Source organism: Epinephelus moara, chromosome 7 (assembly GCF_006386435.1).
Source record: "Epinephelus moara isolate mb chromosome 7, YSFRI_EMoa_1.0, whole genome shotgun sequence".
Lineage (NCBI taxonomy): Eukaryota > Metazoa > Chordata > Actinopteri > Perciformes > Serranidae > Epinephelus > Epinephelus moara.
In genome coordinates, this window is record NC_065512.1 from 14,565,629 (window position 1) to 14,593,575 (window position 27,947).

The 27,947-nt window shown below is 40.2% G+C and overlaps 1 protein-coding gene across 4 annotated transcripts; it reads left to right on the forward strand.

Annotated features, from left to right (window-relative positions):
- Positions 1 to 27,416, forward strand: klf5b (Kruppel-like factor 5b). Of its 4 annotated transcripts, XM_050049846.1 has the most exons (6): positions 1 to 31; positions 4,632 to 4,711; positions 18,673 to 19,952; positions 21,909 to 22,842; positions 23,997 to 24,056; positions 24,427 to 27,416. In XM_050049846.1, the coding sequence occupies exons 3-6, from the start codon at positions 19,776 to 19,778 to the stop codon at positions 24,603 to 24,605; spliced, it is 1,350 nt and encodes a 449-aa protein (XP_049905803.1). In that variant the 5' UTR covers positions 1 to 31; positions 4,632 to 4,711; positions 18,673 to 19,775; the 3' UTR covers positions 24,606 to 27,416. The 4 variants fall into 4 exon arrangements, with proteins under 4 accessions (XP_049905803.1, XP_049905802.1, XP_049905804.1 ...); XM_050049845.1 differs by lacking the exons at positions 1 to 31; positions 4,632 to 4,711 and having other exon boundaries at positions 18,234 to 19,952; XM_050049847.1 differs by lacking the exons at positions 1 to 31; positions 4,632 to 4,711 and having other exon boundaries at positions 18,234 to 18,799.
- The last annotated feature ends 531 nt before the right edge of the window (positions 27,417 to 27,947 follow it).

Genomic DNA, 27,947 nt, shown 5'->3' on the forward strand with positions numbered 1-27,947 from the left:
GACACCTCAGCTGACAGAGCTCAAAATAAAGGTTAGCAAACACACACTTACAAGTGTTTTTATTCTTCTTTAGGCATGAAAACAAAATATAAAGTTAATTTTTTTAAACATGGATTTTTTTAAGGAGTTTTTCACATGTCTACTCTGGCAGACAGCATTAAACAAAACAAAAAAAAAAAATCAATCAAAAAATGATAGTATAATAATACTAATCTTTATAAAGGGCTTTTCAAAACAGAATTACTAAGATCTTTACATGTCAATAGTTAAAACATGAAGACAACTTTTAAAAGAACTGATAAAAACCCTCAAGCGTATAAAAACAGGGGAAATGAAAGACAGTTTAAATGAACGTAAAACTCAAGTGTGACTATATGGAGAAGTCGTGAAAATTCATTGGTGAAAATATGTTAGAACCCTGTGTATAAGGAGCCCCATGACCTCTCCTACATAGGAGCGAGACACACAGTGTGGTGGTTTTGTGTGTCTTTGTAGTCATAATGAATCTTTTTGTGGTTTTTTGACTCTTTGTAGTCATTTTGTGTGTCCTTGTGGTTGTTTTGTGCTCTCTGAAGTGTTTCTTTCAGGTAATTTTCAGGGGTTTTTTTGTCATCTTGTGTCACTTTGTAGTCATTTAGTCTCTCTTTGTAGTCATTTTGTGTTTCTTTGTAGTCATTTAGTCTCTCTTTGTAGTCATCTTGTGTATCTTTGTAGTCATTTAGTCTCTTTGTAGTCATTTTGTGTATCTTTGTAGTCATTTTTTTTCTTTCTTTGTAGTCATTTAGTCTCTCTTTGTAGTCATTTAGTCTCTTTGTAGTCTTTTAGTGTTTCTTTGTAGTGTATTAGTCTATGAAAACGGGCAAAACAAACACAAAGAGACAAAATCTTTATTTTGCCTGTTTTCGTCGATATTTTATGTCTCTTTGCAGATCTTTGTGATCTACTTGTGTGGCTTATTGGTCATTGTGAGTCTCTTCTCTTTTAGTAAGTGATAATTTGAATGGCAGTTTTTAGGAAAAGGCCAGGGGATGCCACTGACACTTTTAGGTCCTTGGACCTATGCTTGTGAGACCCATTCAGTAATCCACACAGTCGACTATTTGTACCATGGATTTTATGTTGTAGTATTATTGAAGCACAACCCACCATACACTGACAAATACAGCAAAATTGTACAGCATATGGACACATTGTAGGCCTGCTATGAAGACATTACTGTACCATGGCACTGTTTGCACCTTGGCTGTTACTAAAACAGTATTTATTGCACACCATGACCAGTACTATGATACATTACCTGAACTGTGACTGAGCCTACCTGCTGCCTGGCAAAAGAAAATGCCATCCAGCACTCACAGTCTAATGATACTTATTTGTAGGGGAGATTTGGCAACATGGAATTTATACAAAAATGTTGTAAATTAGTGAAAGGTCAGCTTGATATTTGCAAAATGGTGATGGAAGATTTGCACAAAAATGTATAACTGGACCTTTACAGCTGATAGAGTGCAGGCAAAAAAAGTTGTGTTAGTAGACTAAGCCTAATCGCTGCTGACATATAACATTTATTAAATCTGTATTTCTTAACCTTTGTACAATCATGCTTACATAGTTTAGTGTACAAACTGTAATTGTTTGCAGATCTACCACAGATAACCTGAATGCACGTTTGGTTTTTGTCATCATCTTTTATTCTCATTTTATGGCTCAGGGATGTCTGAGGAGGACAAGAGTCTCCAGGTTTATATGTCCTGAGCTTTGCTGAATGTTAACTTGTGTATTTCTAGTCAGGAATTAGCATTTTCATTTGTCATTGTGTTGTATCCCTTTTTCAGACTCCCGAAACAGAAACCCCAACAATGCATCGCAGTTTTTTTTTCTTTTCATTTTCTTGTTCTTAATTGAAAATACCTTTACAGCCACAAAAGCCTGCTATTGTATGATAAGCTACAAATGTAGAGAGGTGTCTGAAAATCCATTTAGAATTAATAATACCCAAACCATTCTGGTTAATGAAAAAGTGTAATTTATCTGAAGAGGCTCAGAGTCATCTTTGAAATGCAAGATGTCACTGAGCTGGTATAAATGCAGGCTTTAATGGATACGTTGACAGTGCTGCGGTATTGTTCTTGACTGTAGAAAATGATGTGAATAGCTTTGCTTGTCATTGTTGTGAAACTATTAATAGATCTGTAATTATGGTGGGCAAATTGTTGATTTTTTTTTTTCCTCTGTGGTATTTGATATGCTCAGCACAATGAGGAGATGAATTAGGACTAATAAACAGGTCTCATGATTCTGTCTCTAATTGGAGGATCATTATATCTCTTCCAGAGAGATGCCCACAGCTAAAGCCTTTAACAGCACTATTTCAAACAGGACACAAAGGCCTTAATGAATACTCCTGTGACTTCGCACCATCTCCCACAAAGGGAAGCACATATTCTGTTTTTATCTTACACATAGTTTCCTGTAATTGTTGGATTGAGGTGCAAGATCAACCCAGCTTCCCTTGGAAATCACAATAATTATACCGAGGTTGTATTTAGGTTAAAGAGCTAACGGATCATTTGAAGATGTGTTTGCAACTTAAGATGGTGGTGGCGTCATACTGTATTAACTTGAAAGTAAACTTGGTGTGTGTGTGTATAAAGGGGGGTCAGTGAACATGGCAGTGTGAAGGATTGAGGGGGATTTATTGGCAGAAATGGAATAGAATATAATAAGTATGCTTTCTTTGGTGTAGGAGCACCTGATAATAAGAGTTGTTGGGTTTTCGTTACCTTTGCCGTTAATATCTAAATAGGGAGCGGGTCCTTGTCTACAGAGATTACCATGTTGCACCACCATGTTTCTACGATACCTCAGAATGGACAAACCAAACATCAAACAACGTAGTTAGCAGCCCCTCTGCGATGAGCACCGCTGGAAAAACACTTATTTTTTAACATGAAACTGCTTTATTCATTATTTGTACCGGTATAAATCTCTGTGTCTGTTTGTGTTGAAGAAGAAAAGAGTTCGGCAGAGGTTGCAACCTCCTGATCATCTAGACACATGACATCTATTGCACGTCTGTCCGCCCTGGAAGAGGGATCCCTCCTCACTTACTCTTTCCGAGGTTTCTACCATTTTTTCTCCCATTAAAGGGTTTTTTGGGGAGCTTTTCCTTATCTGCTGTGATGATCCAAGGATAGAGGGATATTGTATGCTGTAAAGCCCTCTGAGGCAAATTGTGATTTGTGATATTGGGCTTTATGAATTAATAGATCTTAAGTTATGAAAGAAACAAAGGTAAGCGCACAACAGCAGGTGCTGGGCTAGTGGACTTTCTCCAATGAGCCAAAGTGTCAAAGAAACAGATTTTTAAAAAAAAATTTAAATGTAAAACTGTTTTAGTTAGTGTTTTTACTAAATCACCTGATCCGTTTGTTGAAGAGAGGTAGAGACCTCTGCGGATAATTTGGCTCCCTGTAACAACCTTCTTAACATCTGGATCTTAAGTTTACATTTTAGCAAGTGCTGGGCTAGTGGTTAGTCTGCGTATTTGTAATATGAAACTGCTTTATTCAGTAATTTTACTGGTATTAATCTCTCTGTCTGTTAGTTTTGAAAAGGAAAAGACCTCTGCACATAATTTGGCTCATGGTAAAAAATCTCCTGATCATCTGAATCTCAAGTTATCAGAAAAAAAATATTATCAAAGAACAAAGGTGAGCACACAATAGCAGGTGCTTGGCTAGCGGACTGTCTCTGACAAGACATGTGTGTTGAAGAAACACCTTTTTTTTTTTTTTTATGTGAAACTCCTCTATTCAGTGTCTTTATGAAATCACCTGGTCCATTTGTTTCGGAGAGGAAGAGATTTCTGTGGATAACCTCCTAAACGTCGGGATCCTAAGTTATCACTGGGATCTCATTTATAAACATTGCGTACACACAAAACGAGGCCTGAAAGAAGTGTGTGCCACTTCACACGCAAAAGTTGTGATCTATAAAAATAGACTTGATGGGAGAAACTTTGACCCATCCTAATAAACATTTTAGAGACGAGAAACTGGTGGCGCAGAGGTTGAGGTAAAAGCCTGATTATAGAAAATGTTGAATATCTTTTGGCATGCCATTTTTGGCTTTTTTCCATATGTACATTTTTAATATGGATCCTTTGCATTGTTTTATACATGAGACCCCTGGTCCGTTTGTTTCAAAGTGGAAGAGACCTCTGCGAACAATTTGGTTCCCAGTAACAATCTCCGGAACATCTGGATCATAAGTTATCAGAGGAAAAAGAGGTGAGCACACTTAAGTAGGTGCTTGACTAGCGGCTTGTCTACGACATGTTAAAAATGAAACTGCTTTTTCAGTGTTTTCACTGGTTTAATCACATTGCATGGTTTGTTTTGGAGAGGAGGAGATCTTAGTCTATAATTCGGTTTGTGGTAAAAAAAAAACTCCTGATCATCTTGATCTTAAGTTACCAGAGAAGAAAAGGTGAGCACATCATAGCAGGTACAGGGCTAGCGGACTGTCTCCAATGATCTGATGTGTTGGAGAAACATCTTTTTTTTTAATTTAATGTGAAACTGTTTTATCCAGTGTTTTTTTCTAAATCACCTGGTCTGTTTGTTTAGGAGAGGAAGAGACCTCTGCGGATAATTTGGCTCCACAACCTCCTTAACATCTGGGTCTTACATTATCAGAGGAGAAAGAGGTGAGCACACTTTAGCAGGTGCTGGGCTAGCGGCTCGTCTGTGAGGTGTTGAAACACCGATTTGTAACATGAACCTGCTTTATTCAGTGTTTTCACCAGTTTTAATCACATGGTCCATTTGTTTTTTTGAGAAGAAAAGACCTGTGAATAATTTGGCTCCTGGTAAGAACCTCCTGACCAATGAACACTGAAGGAATCCAAACCAGGAGAAGTTTCAGCTGGTTTCAGTCCGCAGTCCTCACCGCTAGATGCCCCTTAGATCCCCCTAAATCTTACACACTGTTCCTTTAAAAATGAAAATCTGATATTGCTCTGGTGTATTTTCAACTGTTTTACATCGCCCTTACATGCATACTTATGTATTACCGTTCCAACACCATAACGAAAATAAGGAGAGCAAATGTAATGCATGCTCAGGGAATGTGCTGAAATCTCTGGGTGCCATTTGCTCCCATCAGTGTAGCTGATAGAGTCATTAGAGAGCTGCCGCGGCTCGGCTCTGGGGTCTCTCTCCTGTAAATGGCCCTGTTGGATGGGTGAACAACCTTCACATGGCTCTGTGGCCTCAGAGCACTTCACTAAAGCTAATAGGTCATAGCTGCAGAGATGGGTGACAAAAGCACGAGTGTTAACAATGGATAATGTGAGAATGGATCGCAGTTATCTGCCGCTTTCTCTGTCTCTCGATTCAAAGTGTTTGACATTGCATCAAGTGAATTTCAAGTGTAAATCACGTTGTTTTTTTTCTCTGACTGCAGTGACAGCAAGGTGTGAGATTTTTTTTTTCTACATTTCACATATGACCTCCATGCTAATAGAGGAGCTTCCTTTTTATCTATTAGTGACTAACGTGATCACCCTTGGACAGCTGGAAAAGCAAAAGTGCTGAAATCGTCTAAATGATGAGCTGAAGGATCTGTGGGTTTTTGCATATCACACCTCCTCCCTGGCTTTAAGAAAAAGGGTGAAAGAGGTCAGCTCAATATGCATATAATTTGGGGTTACATTGGAAGTTTGGGTTTTAAGCTTCTTGATGAAAGACAGCTATGAATAAATGTAATCTTTTCCCTCACATTTGGTCATTTGCTGAGGGCTAGGAAAAAAGTCTTTGTATGCGCTTTATTAATATTCCTTATTACTTTTCCGTGAGGTTCATTGTCCCTCAGAAACGCCCCAAATGATCGAGCAATCTCACCAGTTTCCAGTATTTACTTACAGAAGCAACGACATCTATCATAGGATATTGTTCCTGCCGTGTTTATGCCCTCAGTTTGTCATGGATGAATGAATGGGAAAAGTTTAGGCCACACTGGAGAGGAACTTATTTGTTGAGCAAGGGAAAATACGACGAGACGAGGGCAGACTGTCAAAGGACTGAACGCCATTCATCTGCTAACCTGTTCAAGGTGTGCCTGGTTGATGTCCTCCTCCTTTGGTGGGGAACATATGTCCACAGCAGCTGTGCCACCGTGAATAGGCAGTGATTGTGTGCTAGCTAACTGCATTCCTGGGAGCCAGGCCAAGTCTGAGTGGAGTGAGCTGTCCCATTTTTGATATGAGCGTCTCCCACATTCCACCTGATTTACATGTCTCTTTTACCACACACAACTAGTGGCCGTTCACTCCGGCCAAAATAGCACCTGAGTTAGAAGATCTCATTTGTTTTATTTTCCGGAAAGATGCTGAAGAGGTGATCCTGAGACATTTTTCAGATGTGGCTTGAGCAGGTGTGTTAGTGTATCTTCCCAGTGACACAGTTTGCACGAGCTGCAGTTCATGTGACTCTTCCTTCTCTAATGATGTATGATGGAAGTTTGATACACGCTAGATTGTCCAGTCAGGGAAGGCTATTTTTGTTCGGCATACATGAGAGCAGAAGATAGAAACGGCTGTATTTTTATTATATCCGGAAGGCTTGAGCCTGGAGGGCATCATCGTTTGGTTACATGTGTGCATGAGTGTGTGTGTGCAGTGTGTTTCCATCTGTCTGCAGCTAATTTAACAAACTACTGGACCAATCAGCCTCATATTTTTTGTGCACATGTATGACTGAATGCTGAAGGACCTCTAGTGGTTGCGGTGAAACACAATTGTTGAAAAACCTGTTTTATTCACTGCTTTATACCGTCACTGACTTCTGACTCCTTACTCCCAATACATTCTCACTCCAACCTCGTCACATATTGACGTTTTGGTCATGGACTTTCCACGTCCAGATATGACGTGCAAAGTACCCTGGGTGTGTTGGTTGTTGAGGTTCTGGGACACCGTGTAAAGTTCTCCTCTTTCAAGATATACTTCGGTTTTCACAGGAAATTTAACGTTTACATACAGTCTCTTTCAAAATAAACTCACTTCGTTGGTACAACACCACGTATCGATGTTTTTTTCCACGTGGTTAGGTTTAGGAAAAAAAGAACAGGGTTTGGCTTGAGAATCTTACGGGATGCAAACACCACTCTCTCGGGTGAAAGTCAATGTTTGTTGGACCCATCCATCATCCCTCCCACCAGCCCCACATGGACTTTCGGCACCTTAACTTTCGTCCTTGTCCCGCCTTGTTTCCCTGACACCGACGGGCACAGTTAAAGTATATCGGCAACCACCCACATATCATGCCGACATGAAATGACGCCTATTTTGTTGGTTCCTTACGCCACAAGACACTGCGCAAGCATTGGATTTCGACGACTTCGGAGTGACACTGGGCTCTTACTCCTCTTAACTGACTGGTAGGGACCGCAAGGTTTCCAGAAATTGGCTGGGTTAAAAACAACAAGCCTACCATGTGTTGCAGGACCCATTTTGGCCTTCGATGTGATTTAAACCTGCCATCCATAGAAAGGTTTGGTCTCATTTTGAACCGGAGCATCTTTGGAAGAATTTCATACCTTAAATGTTCTGATCCACTAAAGTTAAGTACCTTATTGTTTCAGTAGTGGAGCGTTTTTGCCTGCCAGATTTTGTAGACTTTTTGTAGTCATTTTTCCCTCGATATTTGTGCCTCTATCATAAGGAAGTTAGCAGGCTATGAAGTGAAATGATTTCTTTTTTTTGTCTATTTCCTACTTTGTTCTGCTGTAGCCTACAGACAAAGTTAATACGATTCAAAGTCTAGTTATGAATGACATGGATTAAAGATTTGTTGCTGTGTTTTCGTCATTGAAAATACATTCATCCTTATGATTAGATTGTATCTATCTTTTACATCCAGTGCCTGTTAGCAGGAGGAATCAATCTGCTCTGTGTGACATGCTGTGTCTCTGTCAAAAATAGCATGGTGTTAGTATTTTATTAGTTTCTGGGCCCCTTTGAAACACGCTACAGCACGTCCGCTGGAATTACATGAATTGTGTTGAATGGTCACGGCCACCTGCTTGATATCTGCCCCCTCTGAGTGCACTTTTCTAGTTAGTATTAATATTTTTGTTAATTTTCTACAAAGTTTGTGCAGGTAATCACGACATAATAGGCAACAAGGATAGTACCTTGTTGTATTTATAACACTTACGTGACTTAATGACCTCAAATAATTGCATAAAAATAATCAGAGCCCGGCAGTCGAGTACTTCGTCCTTGGATGCAGTCATTATTTTATAAATACGGCATTCATCCTCTCTATAATAAACTCAAACACCTGTAATTGTTATCAGACACTTGCGCAGGAAACCAGGGGCCTGTAAAGGCAATCTTAATGTAAACATTAAAGGCAGTTGCGAAATGGAAATCTCATTTCTGCGTGGGCTGATGTCTGATCACAAACAAACAATAGACATCTGCAGTATTTCTCTGTCCTGTCACACCTCCATCCCATGAGGAACAAGGTCAACAGAAGAGCCCTGAACGGGATGGCGATCCCAAAATAACAATCCCAAGCACCAACAACCCCCCCTCCTTCTCTCTTAAACAACACAATCACGCAATCAAAGCCCGACTGCCTTTCCCTCATTGTTTAATTTCTGCCGGCTATCTTAGATATCTCTGTGGCTGTTCTTATCTTTGACCTTCAGCTTGTTGCTTTGTCGTCGCCCCCCCCTCTCCACCCACCCTACCTGCTCCCACCCCCCACGCCAGTGTGCTGCGACCTTCAGAGGGGTGTCATTACTCCCTGACCCATTTGACGATCCCCTCATGTGGAATGTGCATATGCCGAATCGCTGCAGATCTGCACAGTATGGGGTGAGGTGAAGTACTTACAGAAATATGACTTGACACGCTTTATCAAATGGGGAAAGATGAAGACGAAACAGCTGCTGGTGCTGTCGTAAGCAATCTGGCCGTGATTGAATAAAAGTGTCAGGAAAAGGGCCGCTTGATGGTCTTTTGTTCTCCCCCATCCAGCTTGATGTTAGTTTGAGCTGTCAGGAGGGAATCACAGCTGGGTGATTTATCAATACTTGGAGTGACCTTGCAGCCACACTGCTGTGTGTATGTATGTGTATGTGTGTGTGAGGGAGTGTGTGTGTGTGTTTGTGCACAGGCTCGTATCTGTGTGTGGCTCTCGTGGATTAAAAAGACACAAAGTGGAATATTTTCAAAATAGTTGGCACACATAGACAAAGACTTGGCTTGACTTGGAACAAAATTCTCTCTTCTCTTAGACACAGTAAGTGGATTGTTCTGCCAACACGATAAGGGTATTTTTCTCAACATCAGAGCACTCAAAGTACCACCAGCAAATGTTTGGGAGAAGTGTGTCTCTTTTAACTAACACTGCTTTTGAACAGGTTTTTTTTTTTTTTTCTCTCCCCTAAATCTCTTTACTATTTTTTCCTTACCTGTCCACGCCGGCTCTTCACCTCGGTACTTTCTTTGAGATGTACTTGGACAGCCTGTTTTCACAGCAGCCATTGACTGTCTCTGTTGTGATTAAGCAGATGTTTTATTGCAGACTGGAACAGTCATTACTGCCATAAACCCATCTGTGGAATTGCTTTTTATGCAAATTTACAAAGCATCTGCATAAATAAAGTTCTAATTAATACCTTTCTGCAAACCTCTGCGCTCTTTGATTCCTAAGTGTTCTTAATTGTGTACAAGCAGGTAGAAAGTACAAATCAATGCTCACAACATGAGAGGGTTTTGTTCTCCATGTACACCATTTGAGCCTTTTTTTACAGCTCTTTTAGCAGAACTGTGAACATACAACAAATTAATGTCGTTTGGCAATACTTTAGCACATTTATAGATTTTTGAAAGCACACCACTCAGCTTTCATTTAAAGATATACATTTTATTTACACGTAATTACATTCTGACAGCCTGACATGGTTAATTATCGACACATCTTTGATTAAGAAAGAGCTTAAAGCGATTCCAATCAAGGATAACATTTATGTAAAGTTGCAGTGAGTTGCATTTTTAGCTCCTGTTGTAGGTTACAAGGGAAATAAAACAAAATCTGCTGCTACCGGTTGATTGGGAACTACTGAAGAGTAAAGTTTCCCTGAGAACATTAAGGCTGCTTTATAGATCCCTTTGTTGTGAGGGTGCCAATGGAAGCTCATTAATTTCCCCAGGTTTTTAATGGGGAGTGTTGAACATGTGGCAAGAGTTGTCTTGGTGGGACCCTTATGAGTTGCACCTCCGCTGCTGAAGGGATGCCATGTTTTTAATTGTAAAGATGTCCCTTTGCTATGTGTTGAAGCGCTTTTTACTGTTTGGAAAAGTGTACAAGATTATTTATTTAAATGATTGTGTGATTTATTCCTTTTTTTTATTCTTATTTTGTCTCTTTTAATATTACGAAGGAGGATTAGAGCTACATTACAGAAAATTAAGTCAAGTAAGGAGTTAAGTCATCATTTTTAGAAAAATGCCATAATATTACAAGAATTAAGTCCTAATTTAATGAGAATAAAGTCATACTATTTCAAGAAAAAGAAGCTGTAATATTAGGAGAATTCAGTCCTAATTTTATGAGAAAAAAGTCATAATATTACAAGAATAAAATCCTTATTAAATGAGAATAAAGTCATACCAATCCAAGAAAAGGAAGTCATAATATTACGAGGATATGGTTGTAATTTAATGAGGAAAAGTCATAATATTACATGATTAAACTCGTAAATTTATGAGAGAAAAACATGAATTTCTGGCATAAAGTTTTTTCTCGTAAAATTACAAGTTTAATCACATAATATAATGACTTTTTTTCCCTTGATGTAGGAAGACTTTATTCTCATTATATTACAACTTTTTTTTCCACGAAATCACAACGCTGTTCTTGTAATATGACTAGATTCTTGAAATCTTGTAGGTTTTGTTCCAACTTTTGGGGAGACATAAGGAAAAGGGGGGTATGAGGGTTCCCAGCTTGAAAATTTTGAGCATCAAACACTCAATTTGCTGCATTCTGGTTAATTTTTATGCATCAATTAGTACCTTTCCCACATCAATTCATAGTATAAATGTGTTTACTTTTGTCAAAATAAAGGTCCTCTGCTACTTTGATGTTTTTATAGGTGGGGGGGACAAATGCACATGTTGTAAATATTAAGAAAGACATGTCCCCAGTGTCCCCGCTGAAATCTACACCTGTGTTTGTAGCTGTAAAATAAAGGTATAAATGGTTTATTTTCCGCCTGCATTCCCTCATGCTTATGATCTCTGCAAACTACATCATTATAATGAACCCAGCCTGGTGTAGCTTTGGAGTGGGTGTTCTTATGTAGCATACAGCAAACGTAAAAGCTAAAAGGCATTTAGAGCGAACTTGAACTTCCATTACCTCTGAAAATCAGAAGAAGAAAAGGCATTTTGTGAAGAAAGAAAGACTTTGTTTAATGATTAAAGGAGGCATCTGAGCCGTGAGTGAGGAGGAGGGGCTGCAGTCAGTGAGGTCAGGGGAAAATGAAGAATGGCTTCAAAAAGTGTGTCGGGATGAAGGCAGGATTTTTCTGCATTTAACTTTTATTTTGTAGGGATTAAAAAAACGGCAGCGCTTCCAAAGCAAATGGATATCCTGGTTGACTTTCAAGAGCAAAACAACAAATCATCTTAGGTTGGCTCACTAGGTGGCAGTGTCACTTTTTAAACAAACGCACTTGAGTAGAAACTGTGTTAAACAGTATGTAATTAACTGGGCCCAGATCAGATTTAGGATATTGGATTAGATGGAATCTTGGAAATGGGATGTTCAGATTTGATCATATAATCCAGTTTTGTTTTTGATCTGGATCAAACCTTCAGTGGTTCAAAACCTTTAGTTGGACTGGGATACCTTTGATCCAAAAAAATCAGGACTATCCTGATTCCAGCAGGAAGTTGGATTCAGGATGTAATTCAGGAACAAAATGGTTGCATACATTTATTTATATTTTGCACTTTATTTCTTTAAACATTACAGTGATAAAGTAGACAGTAGGCTGCCTTTTAAGCCTTTCAGTACAGTAAAGAAAAACTATAAATATAAAAGATAAAATAATCCCTCAAATACCTGTCAGTATCAAACAAAAAGTACTTAATTTTAACTTTCATTCACCACTTTACATTGGTTACAATGACACAGCGATAGGTTGTATCTAACAACTGCATCCCCCATGCTGTTGTCTGTCTCAAATAAACACTTAAAGTGACGCCCTGCTGGCTGTTTCTACCTGCTACCTTTCTACCTGTGAAGTCGGATAATTTGGGACACTTCCTGGTAGATTACCAACAAAAATCTCACCTAAAATTCTGAACACTACCTTGAGTGTTACTTTCAGAGCTTGTGATGGTTCTCTGCTATATTTCCATGAAGCAAATGTGTTGCCAAGGAAAATACTTGAGAAACTTTGGATTTCCAAACATATAAAGAACCCCTGAGTCACTCAGATGACATGTTCAGGTAAAATGGGACAGTCAATTAAATCTATTACACAAAGACAGTTAAATCCAGTTAACAGTTCAGTCATTAATTCATTCATGTAACCTAACTATTCATTATAAGAGATTGCCCAACTTTGCAGGTCCTTAAAAAGTCTTCAAAGGTCTTAAATTCCTGTTACAACAGGTCATAAGAGCCATTAAATAGTTTTAAATTTGAATTTCTGAGGTCTTAACTACTACAGTCATTTTATCCAATTTCATTTTTTTTTAAATTTCTTTGTCAAAATGAGTGAAGCCTTTCTATGTAAAAGCTTCTCTTTAAAAAACTAAATTATTGTCATTGTACTTCATACTTGCACTTACCTGTTGGCGAAATGTAGACTGACTTAACTCACTCTAATAACCATATTCCTACAGTACATAACACTTACCTCTGCACATGACCACATAGATACTACTCGCCTGCGATGCTTAAATAAGTTAAACATGATTCGTCCAACAATCTGTCCCTAAATTTGGTTATAAGGTGTCTTGAACAGGTCTTAACAAACACAAAATTTAACTGTCTCATACATGTACCTGTAGACACCCTGTTTCCTTGGTGCGTTATTGTCTGCAATGAACATGCTTGTGTGTAACAGTGATGGCTACAGTATTGTTGCTGACAGGGACTCACTGCATCATCTTTAATCTTTTTTAAGTGACAGAAATATTAGATATCTGTAATATTACAGGCTGGCACACAATAGCAAACTCTGAAAAATGGTTCATGGGGTTAGTGGATAACGTATGAAATGAAGAAGTTTCTTACCATGAAAAAAAATTATGTTTTTAGTCAATTGACAACTTATTTTAAGAAGTTGGTCAAATTCAAAACATTTCTGACATTTTCGAGTTGGATGGAATTAATTTAAATAACTTAAATTATCTTAAATGAAATAATTTGGCCACTAATCATCACCACAACTTTTGTATGAATATTGAGTTGGTTTAACTTAATTAAGCTTTTGGAGGTCAAAGAAAATCATGTTGGTTGTACGAAACTGAGTTTGACAGATTATAAAAGACTCATAGGATTGACTCAATATACCAGAGTTGGAACTACTTAAAAAGATGCACGCAAATTGTTACCTTATTTTCTTTAAGTTGAGCCAGTGAATCATTTTTAGAGTGCATAAATCATGATTTTATGGCACCTAGTAGCCTAAAATAAGCTGGTTTTACCTCAGAAAAATGACCCAGTTTATCTGATTGTATTAAGTACTCACTCAAAACCATTTTTCCCATAAAAAGTCAAGTGTACAGTTAATGAAATCCAACAGCCATTTTTGTTGTAAAAGCATTCTTTGTTAGCTGCAGCAGTCTTCTTACTGAAAAGAGAAAATCAACATCCTTGAAAGTTCTGAAACCAATGATTATTTTCATTATTCGCTCTGCCTATCCTCGTTATCTCACACCAATTTAAATTGTTTCAAGTACACGAATTTGTATGTTAGCAGAATGTTAGCTGACTGGCTGCTAATATTTTAAGAGCCCAAGATGCAAAACCATATTTGTCCCACATTATGACTTCATCATATGTTGTCCCGTTTAGATCGCTGGATATTTGGATTTTGTAATCCTGAAAAGTTTGTATCTGGATCAGGTGCTTTGTAAAAAAGGCACAACAGTAAAATGGATTAGCTGACCCTGGATAGCAAAACATGGGGCTTCCAAATCCGGATAATCCAGGTTACATTTTTTTTTAACAATTGGGCCCTGCTGTATGTGACTGAACACTGGATCACTATATTTCTTTGGAGACAAAGACAAACACAGCATATCAAATAAAACTAAATACCACATTATGAGTACAGCTGTATGTAGAAGTCAGTACCGTTAGCTTAACTTGGTGAAAGCTCTCTGGTAAAAGGCTCAACCCCTCTGATAGAGCAGAGTCTGCTGTCATCAGCGTTGCAGTGCAGAGCCAGGACTTCTTATACAGCACAAAATACAAACAGGTTATGCTGCTCCGTCTCTCTTCTCATCAGCTTGTGAGATCTCGCAACTTTTAGCATAATGAATTTAGCAGGGATGCCTTCTCTACACAGTCCATCAGGCCTGCCATCTAGGAGATTAAATTATGTCTGTAAGCATTAAAGCTTTGATGCTGTATTTGGGCGGCATGCATGCATCCATTTGCAAAATTCTATATAACAAAATTAAAAACATGGACACCTATGGAAAATGGCTTGGCACTAGCACTTAAACCCAACCACTCCAAACAGTCTGCTGACTAATGCATTTCTAATCATTTCTGTGATCAATGTTAGCTGCTGTGCAATAAGATTAATCAGCCATATGCAAAGCCAGGATCACCTTGAACAAGAGAAGAAGAAAGGGAAAAAAGGGGAGATAAAAGGACTGAAAGAAAGTGTCTGAGCTATTATGTATGATAAGCACACTATACAGAAATAAAGCGCACCTGCATTATTCACGTTTTCTTTTTTTCATGCCGTCGGTTTTGTGTGTGTTTGAGCAGCATTACACCGTTGTGCTCCCCTCAGCTGTGCTTTGGCATCTGTGCGTGGCCATCTCACTGCTGAATAGCTGCCTGATTATTCCAAATCTAAGGGAATATTCAAACAAGGCCGATAATGCATTCTTCCATATGATTCTCCAGAGCTGGGACAGCTGTTCAGCAGCTTTCAATGCCATGTTCAGAAAGGGACAGATTTCTCTGCTCAATTAATAGGGCCCATTAAAAATCAGGGGGAAGTTTGACAAATGAAGCAGAGATTCAGTTTGTCTTAGACAGAAGGCTTCAAAATAACCATCTCGTATAGCTGACAAATAGCGACAATTTAACTCAAATGATTGGGAAATGAATGTTTAACTTTGTAATCAATGGCTGCACAGGATTTCAATGGCTGTGTAGGCAAACGTGGGGTTGGAATAAGCACACAGAGGCAGCTCTGTAGGAGACGAGGAGTGTCGTTTACATGTCTGGACAATAACTGTCAGTAACTTTGTCACACATGCAGTTGTTCAAATTGAGCAGATTACAGCCGGGTCGATTTTACAAACCTGTCCAGCAGAATGATAAAACAAGAATTTGTCAGCTGTAGCAGACAGGAGGAATTACTGCAGATCACTGTGTCATTGTTCGCTTCACTTCGGCCACACAGTGGTTTGAGAATGCAGAGTGGCGCTGCGATGCCGGTGCCTTGTGAAGTTTCAACTGGCAGATGAATTCCTCCAGTCTGGCTCTCCCCGTCTCTCTCCCTCCAGAACAACGAGGAGGTTGTCTGTCCAAGGGCACACCTGTAAGGTGCAGGCCCTCGACAGGCTTACCTCAGTGGCCTCTCCTGCTGTACTCAAAAAGGCAATTATTCCTCCCAGAAGATAGAGCACTGTCAACTTCAAACAGAGGACATTCTTTAGGCAGATTAGACTAAAATTATGTTTTATTATTTGGCCCTGAAGAATGAATTGGACTCTATTTGGTCGCCTTTGTGGTGAAATCCAAGACAGTTTAAATGGCAGAGGTATGTTTGGAGTCGGGGTAATACTCTGGTGTCTTTATGAAAGGGCAGTAGAGAGGATCAGATTAGAAGCCGAACAGCGAGAGTCTTTCAGTGCGGCTGTGCTATCATCTCTGTCTTCTTGTCCGTGCCTGTAGAGAGGTTAAATTAAATGGCTGTAATAAATGTTTTGGTCTTGCTGATGTGGTATGGCCGGCTATCAAACGAAAACACTGTGGAGAAACGGCATGGTGGAAGATCAGAGAGAGGAACAAATGGAGGGTGGGAGAACTATGTCAGCACATTACCAACATTAGAAACGGACTTGTTTTCACTTAAACCTCAATTATAATGGTGGCTCCAGAAACAATTATATTGATGAATGCTTTCTAAGTTACTGTAATTAAATTATTCCATTTAATTAACGAATTATATTGAATTTCTCCCCAGAGGACGGCATTAGCCTCATCTGCTGTTTTACAAACAGGAGTACTCTAATGTTGTGTGCTATGGAAATGATTACTAATGCCTAATGAAACTGTGTCAGATCAGATAAATGCTGTACAGAGTCAACAAGCCCGGCTTGTAACACAGCCAAACTTGAGACGAAATAATAAAGCCAAAGAAGAAATTATTGATTGTGTTTTTTCAAGGGCGGGCTTTGTACAGCTGACATCAAATAAATTATAATTCTGAGTGCCTATGCGGGGTTTTAAAGAGAATATAGGAAGTCAAAGATAATATATACCAAGCAAGCTTTTTAAAACAATCACTCCTGCCTAAATACACATGTCAAGATTTTAATTTAGAATAAAAATAACCACTGTTTTTTTTTTTAATGATCTTGTATGTCATCAAATACATGCTCAATCTCTTTAAGAAAACCTTAAAGGCACTAAATGAAAGTGTCAAATGGTTGCATAAAAAAGCATCCCATTGCTGTTTCCACTTGCTGGCTATAGGAGGTAATTATACACAATATAAAACTGGAATGCATTAACTGTGTTAATTTGATGGTTCAGCAGTACAAAGCTACAGAACGTAACCGCACAAGTGGAGTTCCACTGCAGCTGACCATTGCCCTCTGGTGGGAGTGCCAAGCACCTGCTCGAAGACAGACTAAATATAGAGCATAAGATTTTGTTTGTATTTCTTGTGTTACACTAACATTTAAGATTAATCACAGACGGACAGAGATAAGAGCTTCAAATTCATGTACACACTTTGGGTCGTATCAGTTTCACAAACCAAACACTTTCATACACTCACTGGGAGTTATTTTCCCCTTTTAAAAACACAAAAAATCAAATATCACCCTGTGCTTACAGTAGTAACGTCCCGCATGTGTTTATTGTCCCATCCCCTCTTGGCTTGGCCATATTAGTCCATGCGAGAGGAGAGAGGAGTTGTGATGCTGTAAGCACATACCGTGCATTCTCTCTCCTCCGCCGTGCAGTTGTTGGGCATATTGTGAGGTTTTAATACGGGGGGATATGGAGGAGGGCTCGGCTCACATTCGCTGCGCAGGAAGAGCCACGGCCAAGAATGACAGTTGCTCCTCTTGGAGCTGAGACATCCACGGATTTAAATTGCACTCTGAAAGGTCAGCACATGACAAGCAATCAATCAGCTCCTAATTGGATGATCAGCAGTCGTTTGAATATGTTTCAGATTTTTTTTTTTTTTTTTTTTTTTTCTTTGTAGCTGAATAATGAGAAATAGGAATATGTGAGCATTTTCTGATAATGCTTGAGGAATTTCAATTGCGTGGCATCCTTATTAATAATATCACAATTAAGATAAACAAAACAGTGACTTTTTATATTATATTTACAGCATTTTTTTTCAAAGGCAACATTACAAAGTGCTTTACAGCTAAATAAAGATTACACAATAATAAAGTATGAAAAAATAAGTGGAATTAAAGTGACAGGAAGTAAAATAACACTACAATTAAAACAAATATAAGAGGATAAAGAGTGTCACAGCTAAAGGCCTTGACCTGCCACTTTTAATCCCCCCAAAACCACTGGGTGAATCAGATTTTTTAGTATATGAATACTTCAATTTATTTCATACATCACACTCTGAACAGTATTAAAAATATGTTAAGGTTTGAAGATGACCTGATGAAGAGCTGACACGCTCGAATCATTGTCTAATTAGTAAAGATTTCTGGAGCATAATGAGAGTGCGGGCTTTCCCTTTGTTCTGACGAGTATATGAAAAGTACAATTTCATTTCATACATTACACTCTGAACAGAATATGTTAAGGTTTCACATGTGACCCTACCCAACCTAAGAGACACTCACATTTAAAAACAAGTTCAGTCAAGCCTTCAGTGGGTGCAACATTTTAATAAGAGCACAAAAACTGCCTGAAGACAAACATGGAATGGGAGTGGCAGTAAATGTCACATTAAAAAAAAAAAAAAAAAACCTTTCATACACTTGTTTTTTTCTCCTCTTGTAATGAAATGCTGCCCAGCGTCGTAGCATACCAGTGTTTCCAGTTCCAGCTTGTTGCACTGGCACTATATCATCAACATACTACCATACACCTGTGTGGGAAAAAAAACAAACCCTGACAAGTCAGTTCTGTTTTGTTAAGCTGAGGCATAAAGCTGCTGTCACTGTGTTCTCGACAGGGCTGGCGGTTGGATTACCGACTCTTTTTTACTGCTGAGCCACATATCTACAGTACATCCAAGGATGTAAAGAACAACAAAAGGGGCAGATAAACACATCAGAGTTCCTACAAGGTCACGACAAAAGGTACGTAAATGTTAAATTAAGTACCTGAATGCAGCATTTGCAGTTAAGGTGAAAGTTCAGCTGCATGCAGGTTGAGCACAGATCACCGTGGCTGCATTTGAATGTGACACACAATGTATTTGAGTGAAATGCTGAGCTATTTTGATGGAAACATCCCCCTGCCAGTGTATGTGTGCAGGCTTCACTGCTGGCCCAGGAATGTTGGCATCAAGTATGCAGTCCTGACAGACAGCTGCACTGCAGTGGCGTTTTTAACATGCCAGACCAGGACCCAAGCGTGCTGGAGGCTCTAAGGAAAATCAAAAAAAGTGCATTAAAAAGAAATGATAAGGGCGGTTGTGCTCACTTGATTCACTCCAGGTGAGATGTGTGTGAATTTATAGTTTGGATTTCCTCATAGAGAGGTTAAAAAGTCAAATATTGGTGATTTAACCTGAAAAAACTGCATGTAATTAAACTTTTTTTACTTTCCTGATCTTACTTGGCTTCAACCTTTGAGTCAAATGAGTCATATGAGAGTTGCAGAAGCCACTCAGCCTGTTTAACATGATCCCCAGGAACACTGCTCCCATTAAAGCAATTATTTACTGCCTGACTTTATTCTGAATGAGCTGCTCTCTGATGGACACAAACACAGACACTTCCTCAGCTGCCCTCTTCACCCCCCTCCACCCCACGTGTTTGGCGTTATTTCTACCTTCAGCCATTTCACCTCAACCTACAACCTCAGGATTCATTACACTACGTCTTGCCCCGATCTCCTGCTTGTCCTGTTTATTTTGTACATGTCGAGCCCCGCCCTGCAGACGCGCTGCTATCACGCAGTTGCGTAATTTGACAAGCCAGCGCAAAATAGGCAGAATGAACGGTTGACAGCTGGCTCCCTGCACGTACAGATTGTTTCGAAACCAAAAAGAACATATGCTTAATTTATTGGTGAAAGATTTCGGATAGTCTCACAGTACCTCCTGCTTTTATGGCCGCTGCCGTGAGGAATAATGTTTGGGTTGCTCCGGGGCAGGACGCGCAGTTTCTCCATAAAACCCCCGCGCCACTGACAGCCGACGGGCTGAGAGGTGAAGATCATGGACAAGTGCTGTGCACCGCGAGGGATGCCATCCCGGGAACTTCCTCTTTCCATGATTATAATTTGGTATGGGATTGCATTTTGTGTTTTTATTCTGCATCTGAGCGCCACTGTGTTTACTGATGCCCGCTGACGTAGAGATTCTGCACGTTGCTGATCAAAGCAAAACAGGCTGTTTTCATGTAAAGATGTAAAGCCTCCTAATATTGGACTCCGGCCTGTAGGATATTTGCTTGTGTTCTAATATTCCCAGCTAGTGTCCCCAGCACGTGACCGCTTTGAATGTCTTGTATTGATGCTGACAGTCAGTGGATCACAGGCAGGGCATGGCTGGGATGTGAAACGTTGCACCCGCTCCCCCGAAACTTGTGAGGAAAGAGATGCATGGCGCTGCAGAGCAACTGCATGTTCTAATTTCAGACATGTATTTCCAAACAGCTCAGGCTGTTTCAGAAGGGCGGCTGCTGCTTGTAAAGGGAGGGGGTGGAGGGTGGAGGGGGGTGTCTTTGATGTGGCAGGGTGTACACAAGTGCAGGCCCCAAATGCATCCCCAAATTTATTCACAGCAGTCAGTTTTTCTTTTAATTTTATAAGTCTTGTGGTTCTTCAGCATCAGTGGAGAATAGTCAGTAGTTTTTGCATTAAATAACTGGTATTTTTTGGGCATTTTAATCATGATTAGAATAACAGTAGTGATAACTGATGAGGCGTTCAGGTTCCATAATATATTCCATCTTCTTTGCGTTATGAAGTGGCACGACCACCCATAAGAGGGGTTAAATGGGAAAGCTTTCTGGGGCCCAGCTGCTGAGGGTGCCCATGGAGTCCAGCAATACTTACTGTAAGTTCATCCTAAATAAAAGCAGTGTCAGCCATATTGTATTTAAAACCAAAATATTCACCATTACTTGTTAAAAATGTAAATGTAAAAATATAATATCAAGTTTTATTGTATTGCATTCTGTATTTTTATAAATATATAATATATATTTCATAACTCCCTCTCCTGAAAATGCAGTAGTATGATTTTTAAATTTATTTTTATTTATTTTGTTGTGCACTGCTGTCGCCAAAAAATTGAGGGCAACATGCCACATGACCTGAGAAATTTACTCATCGAAACAAGGAGGGAGTATGAGACAGCAGACACATGTGTTGACATAAGTAAAGCAGATTTGAGGGGGGGCCCATTCACTAGACCTTTTCAGGGGCCCGGCCATTTCCGTGGACAGGCCTGTGATGTGATAAAGGAGAATATCTTTACATCAATAACTCATGTGAGAGCCCAAACTTATTAGCTGACGCCACTGCATTTGGAGTAACGCTATGTTACCATGGCTGACCTAATTATTCCAAGGACGCAGGTTTCATTTTAACATGGGGGGAGGGGGATTTGGGGGTCCTTGGTGAGAAAGTTTTCAGCATCAAACACTTTTTTTGAGCATCACTTTCCTGCATTCTGGTGAATTTTTATGCTCCAGTTTTTGTCTTTTCGGCATCAGTTTATAGTGTAAATGCAGGGGCGGATTATTAGACAGTGGGCCCCTGGGCACAGATATGAAAAGGCCACCCCTCCCCCCTCCGCACCTTTCCTACATAGGAGCACACGCTTTTTAATTCTTTTAGCTAATTTTGTTTCATTGTTTTGCATCTCTTTGTCGTCACATTGCATCTTAGTAGTAGTTTTGTGTCTCTTTGTGATTGTTTTGCCCCCTTTTGTAGTCATTTTGTGTCTCTTTGCGGTTCCTTTGCATCTCTTTGTGGCCATTTTGATTGTTTTCCTGGTCAGTATGTGTAAATTTGAGGGACATTTTGCGGTTAAGGGTCCCACTTACACTTTGGGCCCCTGGGTCTATGCACAACAGGCCTGCTTAGTAATCCTTCCATGTGTAAACATCTTTAATTTTGTCAAAATAAAAGTCCTCGGCTACTTTTATGTTTTGTTGAGGGGGACAAATGCACATGTGCCCCCCCCCCCTGGAATCAACACTTATGAATGATTCCCTCTCTTTTGTTTTACAGGGTAAATCCGAGATGGACAACTACTTGTCTCCGCACCAACAGGACATTGTGAATCCCAAAATGCTGTGCAGGGATGGCGCTCTGATGCTAGAGCCGCCTTTCACCGAGGACTTCGCCCCTCCATACAGTGTCAACATGAGCCTGCTCCTTCCTGACGTCACATACCTGCACCCCGGCCTCTGCAGGACTGTGAGACAGATCAAAACAGAGCCGTCACACTCTCTGATGCACCCCACCTGTCAGGGCAACAACGCCGTGCCGCCAACACTCCCAGAATACCCGGGTGCTTTTAGCACGGCCGACGCGGCCAGCGGTAAATTCTTCATCAAACAGGAAGTGCCAGATTTCCAGGACGTCCCGCTGTTTCAGCTTTTGAACTCTGACTTGGAGCAGCTTGTTCACGGGTCGCAGCTGAACTCCATCCCCATGGCGCCGTTGAGTCTTCCCATCGGGAACGTCCACGTAGGCCCAGCGCAGAATTCTGCCAAACCCACGGGCGGTCCTCAGAACGAATGTTTCCCATTTAACCGGCACTTAGGCCATCAGCAGAGACCCACCTATTTGCCGCCCTCTCCACCAAACTCCGATCCCCCGAGTCCAGACAGGGGGAAGGAGCTCCTCCACAATCTCTCTCCGCCTCCCTCCTACGAAGCCAGCATCGCCTCTAAGATAACTTTTCAGACCCACAATCCCATCGATCCAGGACAGACTTCTAGTGTAGCTCCAATCCAGAGCCCAGATCAGAATTCTAACGTTGGATTAGTCCAAAGCCCAGGTCCTGCGCCAGTCCAGCGTTTAAGCCTGACACCAGTTCAGACGACGGCAGGTGTTGGCCCGCTGTCCCCGGTGTTAGCTCAGTCCGCCCCTGTTAAGTACAACAGACGGAATAATCCTGATCTGGAGAGACGGCGGATTCACCACTGTGATGTTCCAGGTCAGACCTCTGTCTAGTCTGCACCACCATAAAGTTTTTGAACACTAAGGGCTCTAGTTTCCCGGCGCAGCGCAGGTGGCGCAGGGTGGCGAACCCCGCGCAGAGCTAGTTTCGAGCAGCGCAACCCGAGGCGCGCTCAGTTTGGTAGTTTGGCAGACCGAGGTGCGCTGAGATGGGTGTGGCGGCGCAGCAGGGGGAGGTGTCGACAGATCCAGCTTGGCGCAGTGACAGTTTCGTGCCAAAAGGCTTCGCCGAAGGTGCGCTAAAAGCTCGCCAGCTGAAACCAGGTCTACTGTCAGCGCAGGCGGAGCGCAGCCGGTGTAAGCCGAAGTTTGGCTGACCGGCGGACAGTGCGCACACGTCACCAAAACCTCACAGGCAGGTTTCCAGAATATCAGGCACATTAACGATGCAATAAATACCCAAAAAAACACTATTCAATGCAACTATCTGCAATCAGCACATAAATGTATCTCTATATCGACTGTCCCGTCACATCTGATGTCAGATCAAAGGGGATTGGCACCGTTTGGCACGTTTGGCACGCGTAATGGAAACCCAACCTGATTTGATTAACACAGCTGCAAACTAATGAGTTCACTTCCCTCTCAGCCAACCACAAACAGCCACAGCATCAGATAGGGAGTATATATTCAGCACCTGTCATCTTAGAAAAGTCAAAAGAAAAGAAACAGAGTGAGACTGCGAGAGAGAAAGAGAAAGCGCGCGCACGAGAGAAACGCAACATTGATTTACAATTGTGGTGACCTCCTCCCAGGCTACCTTTGCATCATCAGCCCGTGGAGGTCTGCTCGCAGTTCCGTATAGTCGGACACTGCGAGCAGACCTCCCGGACCAAAACATAAGTTTCCTCCTGGGAGAAGTTTGGCCGTCTGACGCTGCTGCTCTCTTCTGCCATGGCGAATTGAGTAAACTCTCATTACGCCTTCGTGCGGAGGAGGGACGGAGGTGGGAAAGAGGAGTAGCTGCGCCAGGCGCACGGTGTGCCAAACTTACAAAATCCGCCTGGCCACACCCAGTTGGCAAAGCGCAGGTGCTCTGCGCCCCCGCCGCGCCCGGTCTGCAAAACTAGAGCCCTAAATCTCAAATTTAAGCACAGTAAACTGATCTTAATAAACTTTTTTTTCCTTCAGGGTGCAGGAAAGTATACACCAAGTCCTCTCATCTAAAAGCCCATCTTCGGACCCACACAGGTAAAATGTTTTGAGTTCTTATTTTGGGGTGAAAGTGGTGGTGTTGCCAGGCAGAAAAATGTACTTGGCATGCAGATGCATTCTGTGTGCTGACAGACCTGGCCCACATCTCACTGCTGTCAAATCACATAAAGCCTGCAGCTCTCATAAAGGGGGCAGGGGAGAAAGACAGGACACGCTGTGATTTATGGCTCACAGTTGAGGCACGTGTATGAAAAAGTATCAGCTTTGTTATTATCGAAACTCATCTGAAATGTGTAGAAATACTCCACACTTTTAAAGTAGTGTTATTTCTTGAGGGAACTGTGTTGTCCGTCTGCCTTGGCTTCATTTTGCCTCTTTTTTTTTTTTTTTTTTGCGTCTGCTGAAGGAGAGAAGCCGTACCACTGCTCCTGGGAGGGATGTGAGTGGCGCTTCGCCCGCTCTGATGAGCTGACTCGCCATTTCAGGAAACACACCGGGGTGAAGCCTTTCCAGTGTGCCGTGTGTAACCGCTGTTTCTCCCGCTCCGATCACCTGGCCCTGCACATGAAGAGACACCAGAGCTAGAGGCCCCCTCTCTTGCAAATTTAATTTTCCAGCAAACGTGGACAAAGACCCGGCACTTACATATCAGCAACAAATTAAAAAACTGTGGATTATTTCACACTCTCCCCAGTGGAGACATTCTTAGCAGTGCTGGCCCATGAGTAATTGTTTGTTTTAGTGTAAAAAGATCAAATATTACTGTTGCCTTATTTTATTTCAGGCCCTAATATTGGGGAACATTTGCAAAGATGTCAGTCAGAAATCATTAGCCAAATGTAATAATAAAATTAATACTCAGCCTTTAGTTTTATTACATTTTGTTGCACTTAAAAGTACACAAACAACTTCAAATATCAATTATTTTCAAATTTTTCCATTGTATAGTTAATATCAGCAATGTGTCAAAGGTGTCACTTATTTAATTAACTTAAATATCAAACTGCCATACTGTAAGAGCAGATATAGTGTTGCTCCCAACTGGAGTGTCAAAGGAAGCGTTGTTTTAACCAGCAGGTCGTAGGATTGATGGCACGTGCATGTGTAATATAGGAAGTAACAGCAGTTTGTTAAAGTTGTGGATTTAGGGAAAGACACAGTAGGAGAAATAAATCACGGGATGAGCGCCGTTCGCCGCGCTTACAGGGTGACTTTAACACTGCCAGATTTATGGGTTAATTTGCCACAGAGGATAACTCAAAACAAAATCTATATTTACTCATAATACTGAAATGAAAGGACGATAATGTGTATGAACTATTAATCATATTCATTTGGACAGCGTTATGAATGTTCTGTATCCATGCCCCCCTTGTATTGCAACATAGATATCTTAATTTCAGGAAATGTTAAATGTCTTTCAGGCAGGTGCAGAGATTAATCCAAACGTTGCATTTTTTTAGATTATTATTATTATTATTATTATTTCAGAACGTCAATGGACACTGTATCATTTTATTCAACTATTGAAAAGTATTAAAGGGTAACTTTGGTATTTTTCAACCCTGGTATCTCTTGCTTTGTGTCCAAGTGACTAATGGAGCAACCACTTTTGAAACTGGTCCAGTATTGAGCAAGAGGGCTGCAGCTGCCAGCAGTGAAACAAGCTGCAGTGTAACATTAGGGCAGTTGGCCACTGTCAATTTCCATCAATTTCCAGATTGTTATTATAAGTGTCTGACAGCATTGTGAGAAGGATCCCTACAGATTTAGATGTGTTTGGTAAGGAGTAAGATCCTTTTTGTTTGACTAGAAACAGCCCTCAAATCGCTATCGCCAAACCCACCAGACTCCATTTAAAAAAACACTAGTTTTATTACAGTAAGACACACTTCTTTCAGAGTCGACAGAAACAAAAGAAAACTCAAAAGCCATCTTGGTTCTTTTCTTCACTGCTCCATCAATCACCAACTCTGGTTTGGCTGAAATAAACACATTTCATGTGGTTAGATGTGAAAATATGCTGACTCTACACATGCTTAAATTACTGTTTTTTTAAATGGAGTCTGGTTGGTTTGCCAGTAGCGATTTCTGGGCTATTTCTTGTTTCCAAAAATATGGATTTTACTTTTTAACAAGAAGGTCTTTCTCTATAGGGATCTTTTCTGTAAATTGTCGGACACTTATAGTAACAATCTGAGCCCATCAGTGGCAAAAACAAGCACTTTTAGTGGACGTCAATTGACAGTGCTCAGTTGCCCTTAGTGGTTATATTACAGCTTGTTTAGCGGCTGTGATTTTCTCACTCCATACTGGACCAGTTTCAAAATTGTTATCCCTGTTAGTTACTTAGACACAAAAACATGGGAATAAAGGGTCCAGGCTGAAAAATACAAAAATTGCCCTTTAACTTGTTTTGACCAGCTTGTTTTGCCCAATGTTAACTTTAGCGGCGCAGCAATATCTCATTTTACACTAAGTATGGTTAAAGACAAGTGCTCAAATAAAATTTACAGCAGCTTTGAGCACATGACATTTCAGCAGCAGGTCAGAGTTATTTTCTTCCTGGCAAGTTTTTACGACGGACAAATTCAGACGTTTTTGTTTTGGTTGACAATCACGGGTCATAACTTTATAACAGGATTATCATATTACTGATGATTTGTCTTCATAAGTGGTTTCAAAGTGTTTTTTTTTTTTGGACTCAGACTTGGCACCTGCCAGTCTGAACATCTGTGTAAGCTTTTGGTTTCTTTGACTGCTATCCATGTTTTCAAACACCTTTTGAAAGTGCCTTTAACTGCTCTTTTTTGGACGAATGAAAAGCAAAGCTGCCCCGTTGGGACAATGTTCTTTCATCAGGTACTCTACTCTACTTAAATGATTCTGTATGTTGGCTGCCCTTCCTCATTTCCTCACTATAGCAATCTCTATTTATGACCAACTTTCTTTCTAATTTGAGTCGGGTTGAACAAATTCTCTATAATTTGTTAAGATGTATATATTTTGTATCTTCTGTTTAAGGATACAATCCATTGATTGTTTTAAGGGTGTATAAAGATTGTAAACCTTTTTTTTATTTGCAAAGTTTATTTTTATTTTTTGATTTTTGGGCAAAGTCTAAGAAGGATCAAATTATATACTGGATACTGTCACGGTCTACACTGTAATCCCTCTGCAGCCACGACGACAGCAGCTCAGCAGAGATTGTGCCAGTGAATTATTGCAATACTTTTAAACTAGATATATACACTCGGATATTTTGACGTGAAAGGCGTAACAATATTTTGTGTCATAGCTTCATAACGTGAAGATGTAGCCACAAATTGATTTTAAGAAATGTGTTATGAAGCCATGTGACCCTCACAGTGCAAATAAAAGGTTTGTGTTGAATATTAGATTTTGGATTTCTGATTTTTTTTTCTGTGTATTTTAAAATACATACATTTTGGGAGATTTTCTCTGCATTATTCATGTGTGTTTCCATTAAATTTTAAATCAAATTTACAAATTATTACATCAAGCTTTTATATGCTGTAAGACTATAATAATGTTAATATTGGTCTGTCTGACTTTATTATATCGATCTATACGCTGTAGCTCATTGTTAAAGGTCAAAGTAAAGGTGAATTACAGTTATAGACGTTTTACATTTTGTATTGAGATAGCAGGGATGTTTAAAATCTGCAAAAATGTAGACAAAGGTTTCAACATTATGCATATTTTTAAAGTTACAAGTTAAAAATGTCTGATGTTCTGATTTGTGATGAAGGAGGAGAAAAAAACCCCGAGATATTTATGTGGAATATTTTCAGAATTTGACAGATGTAGTTTCTGACATTTCAAATTCATAAACTAGTCCAAACTGGTTTTATTCTCTCTTCACATCTGACTTTGATCGTCTTCGCTGCTTGAGTCCTTTGCTGC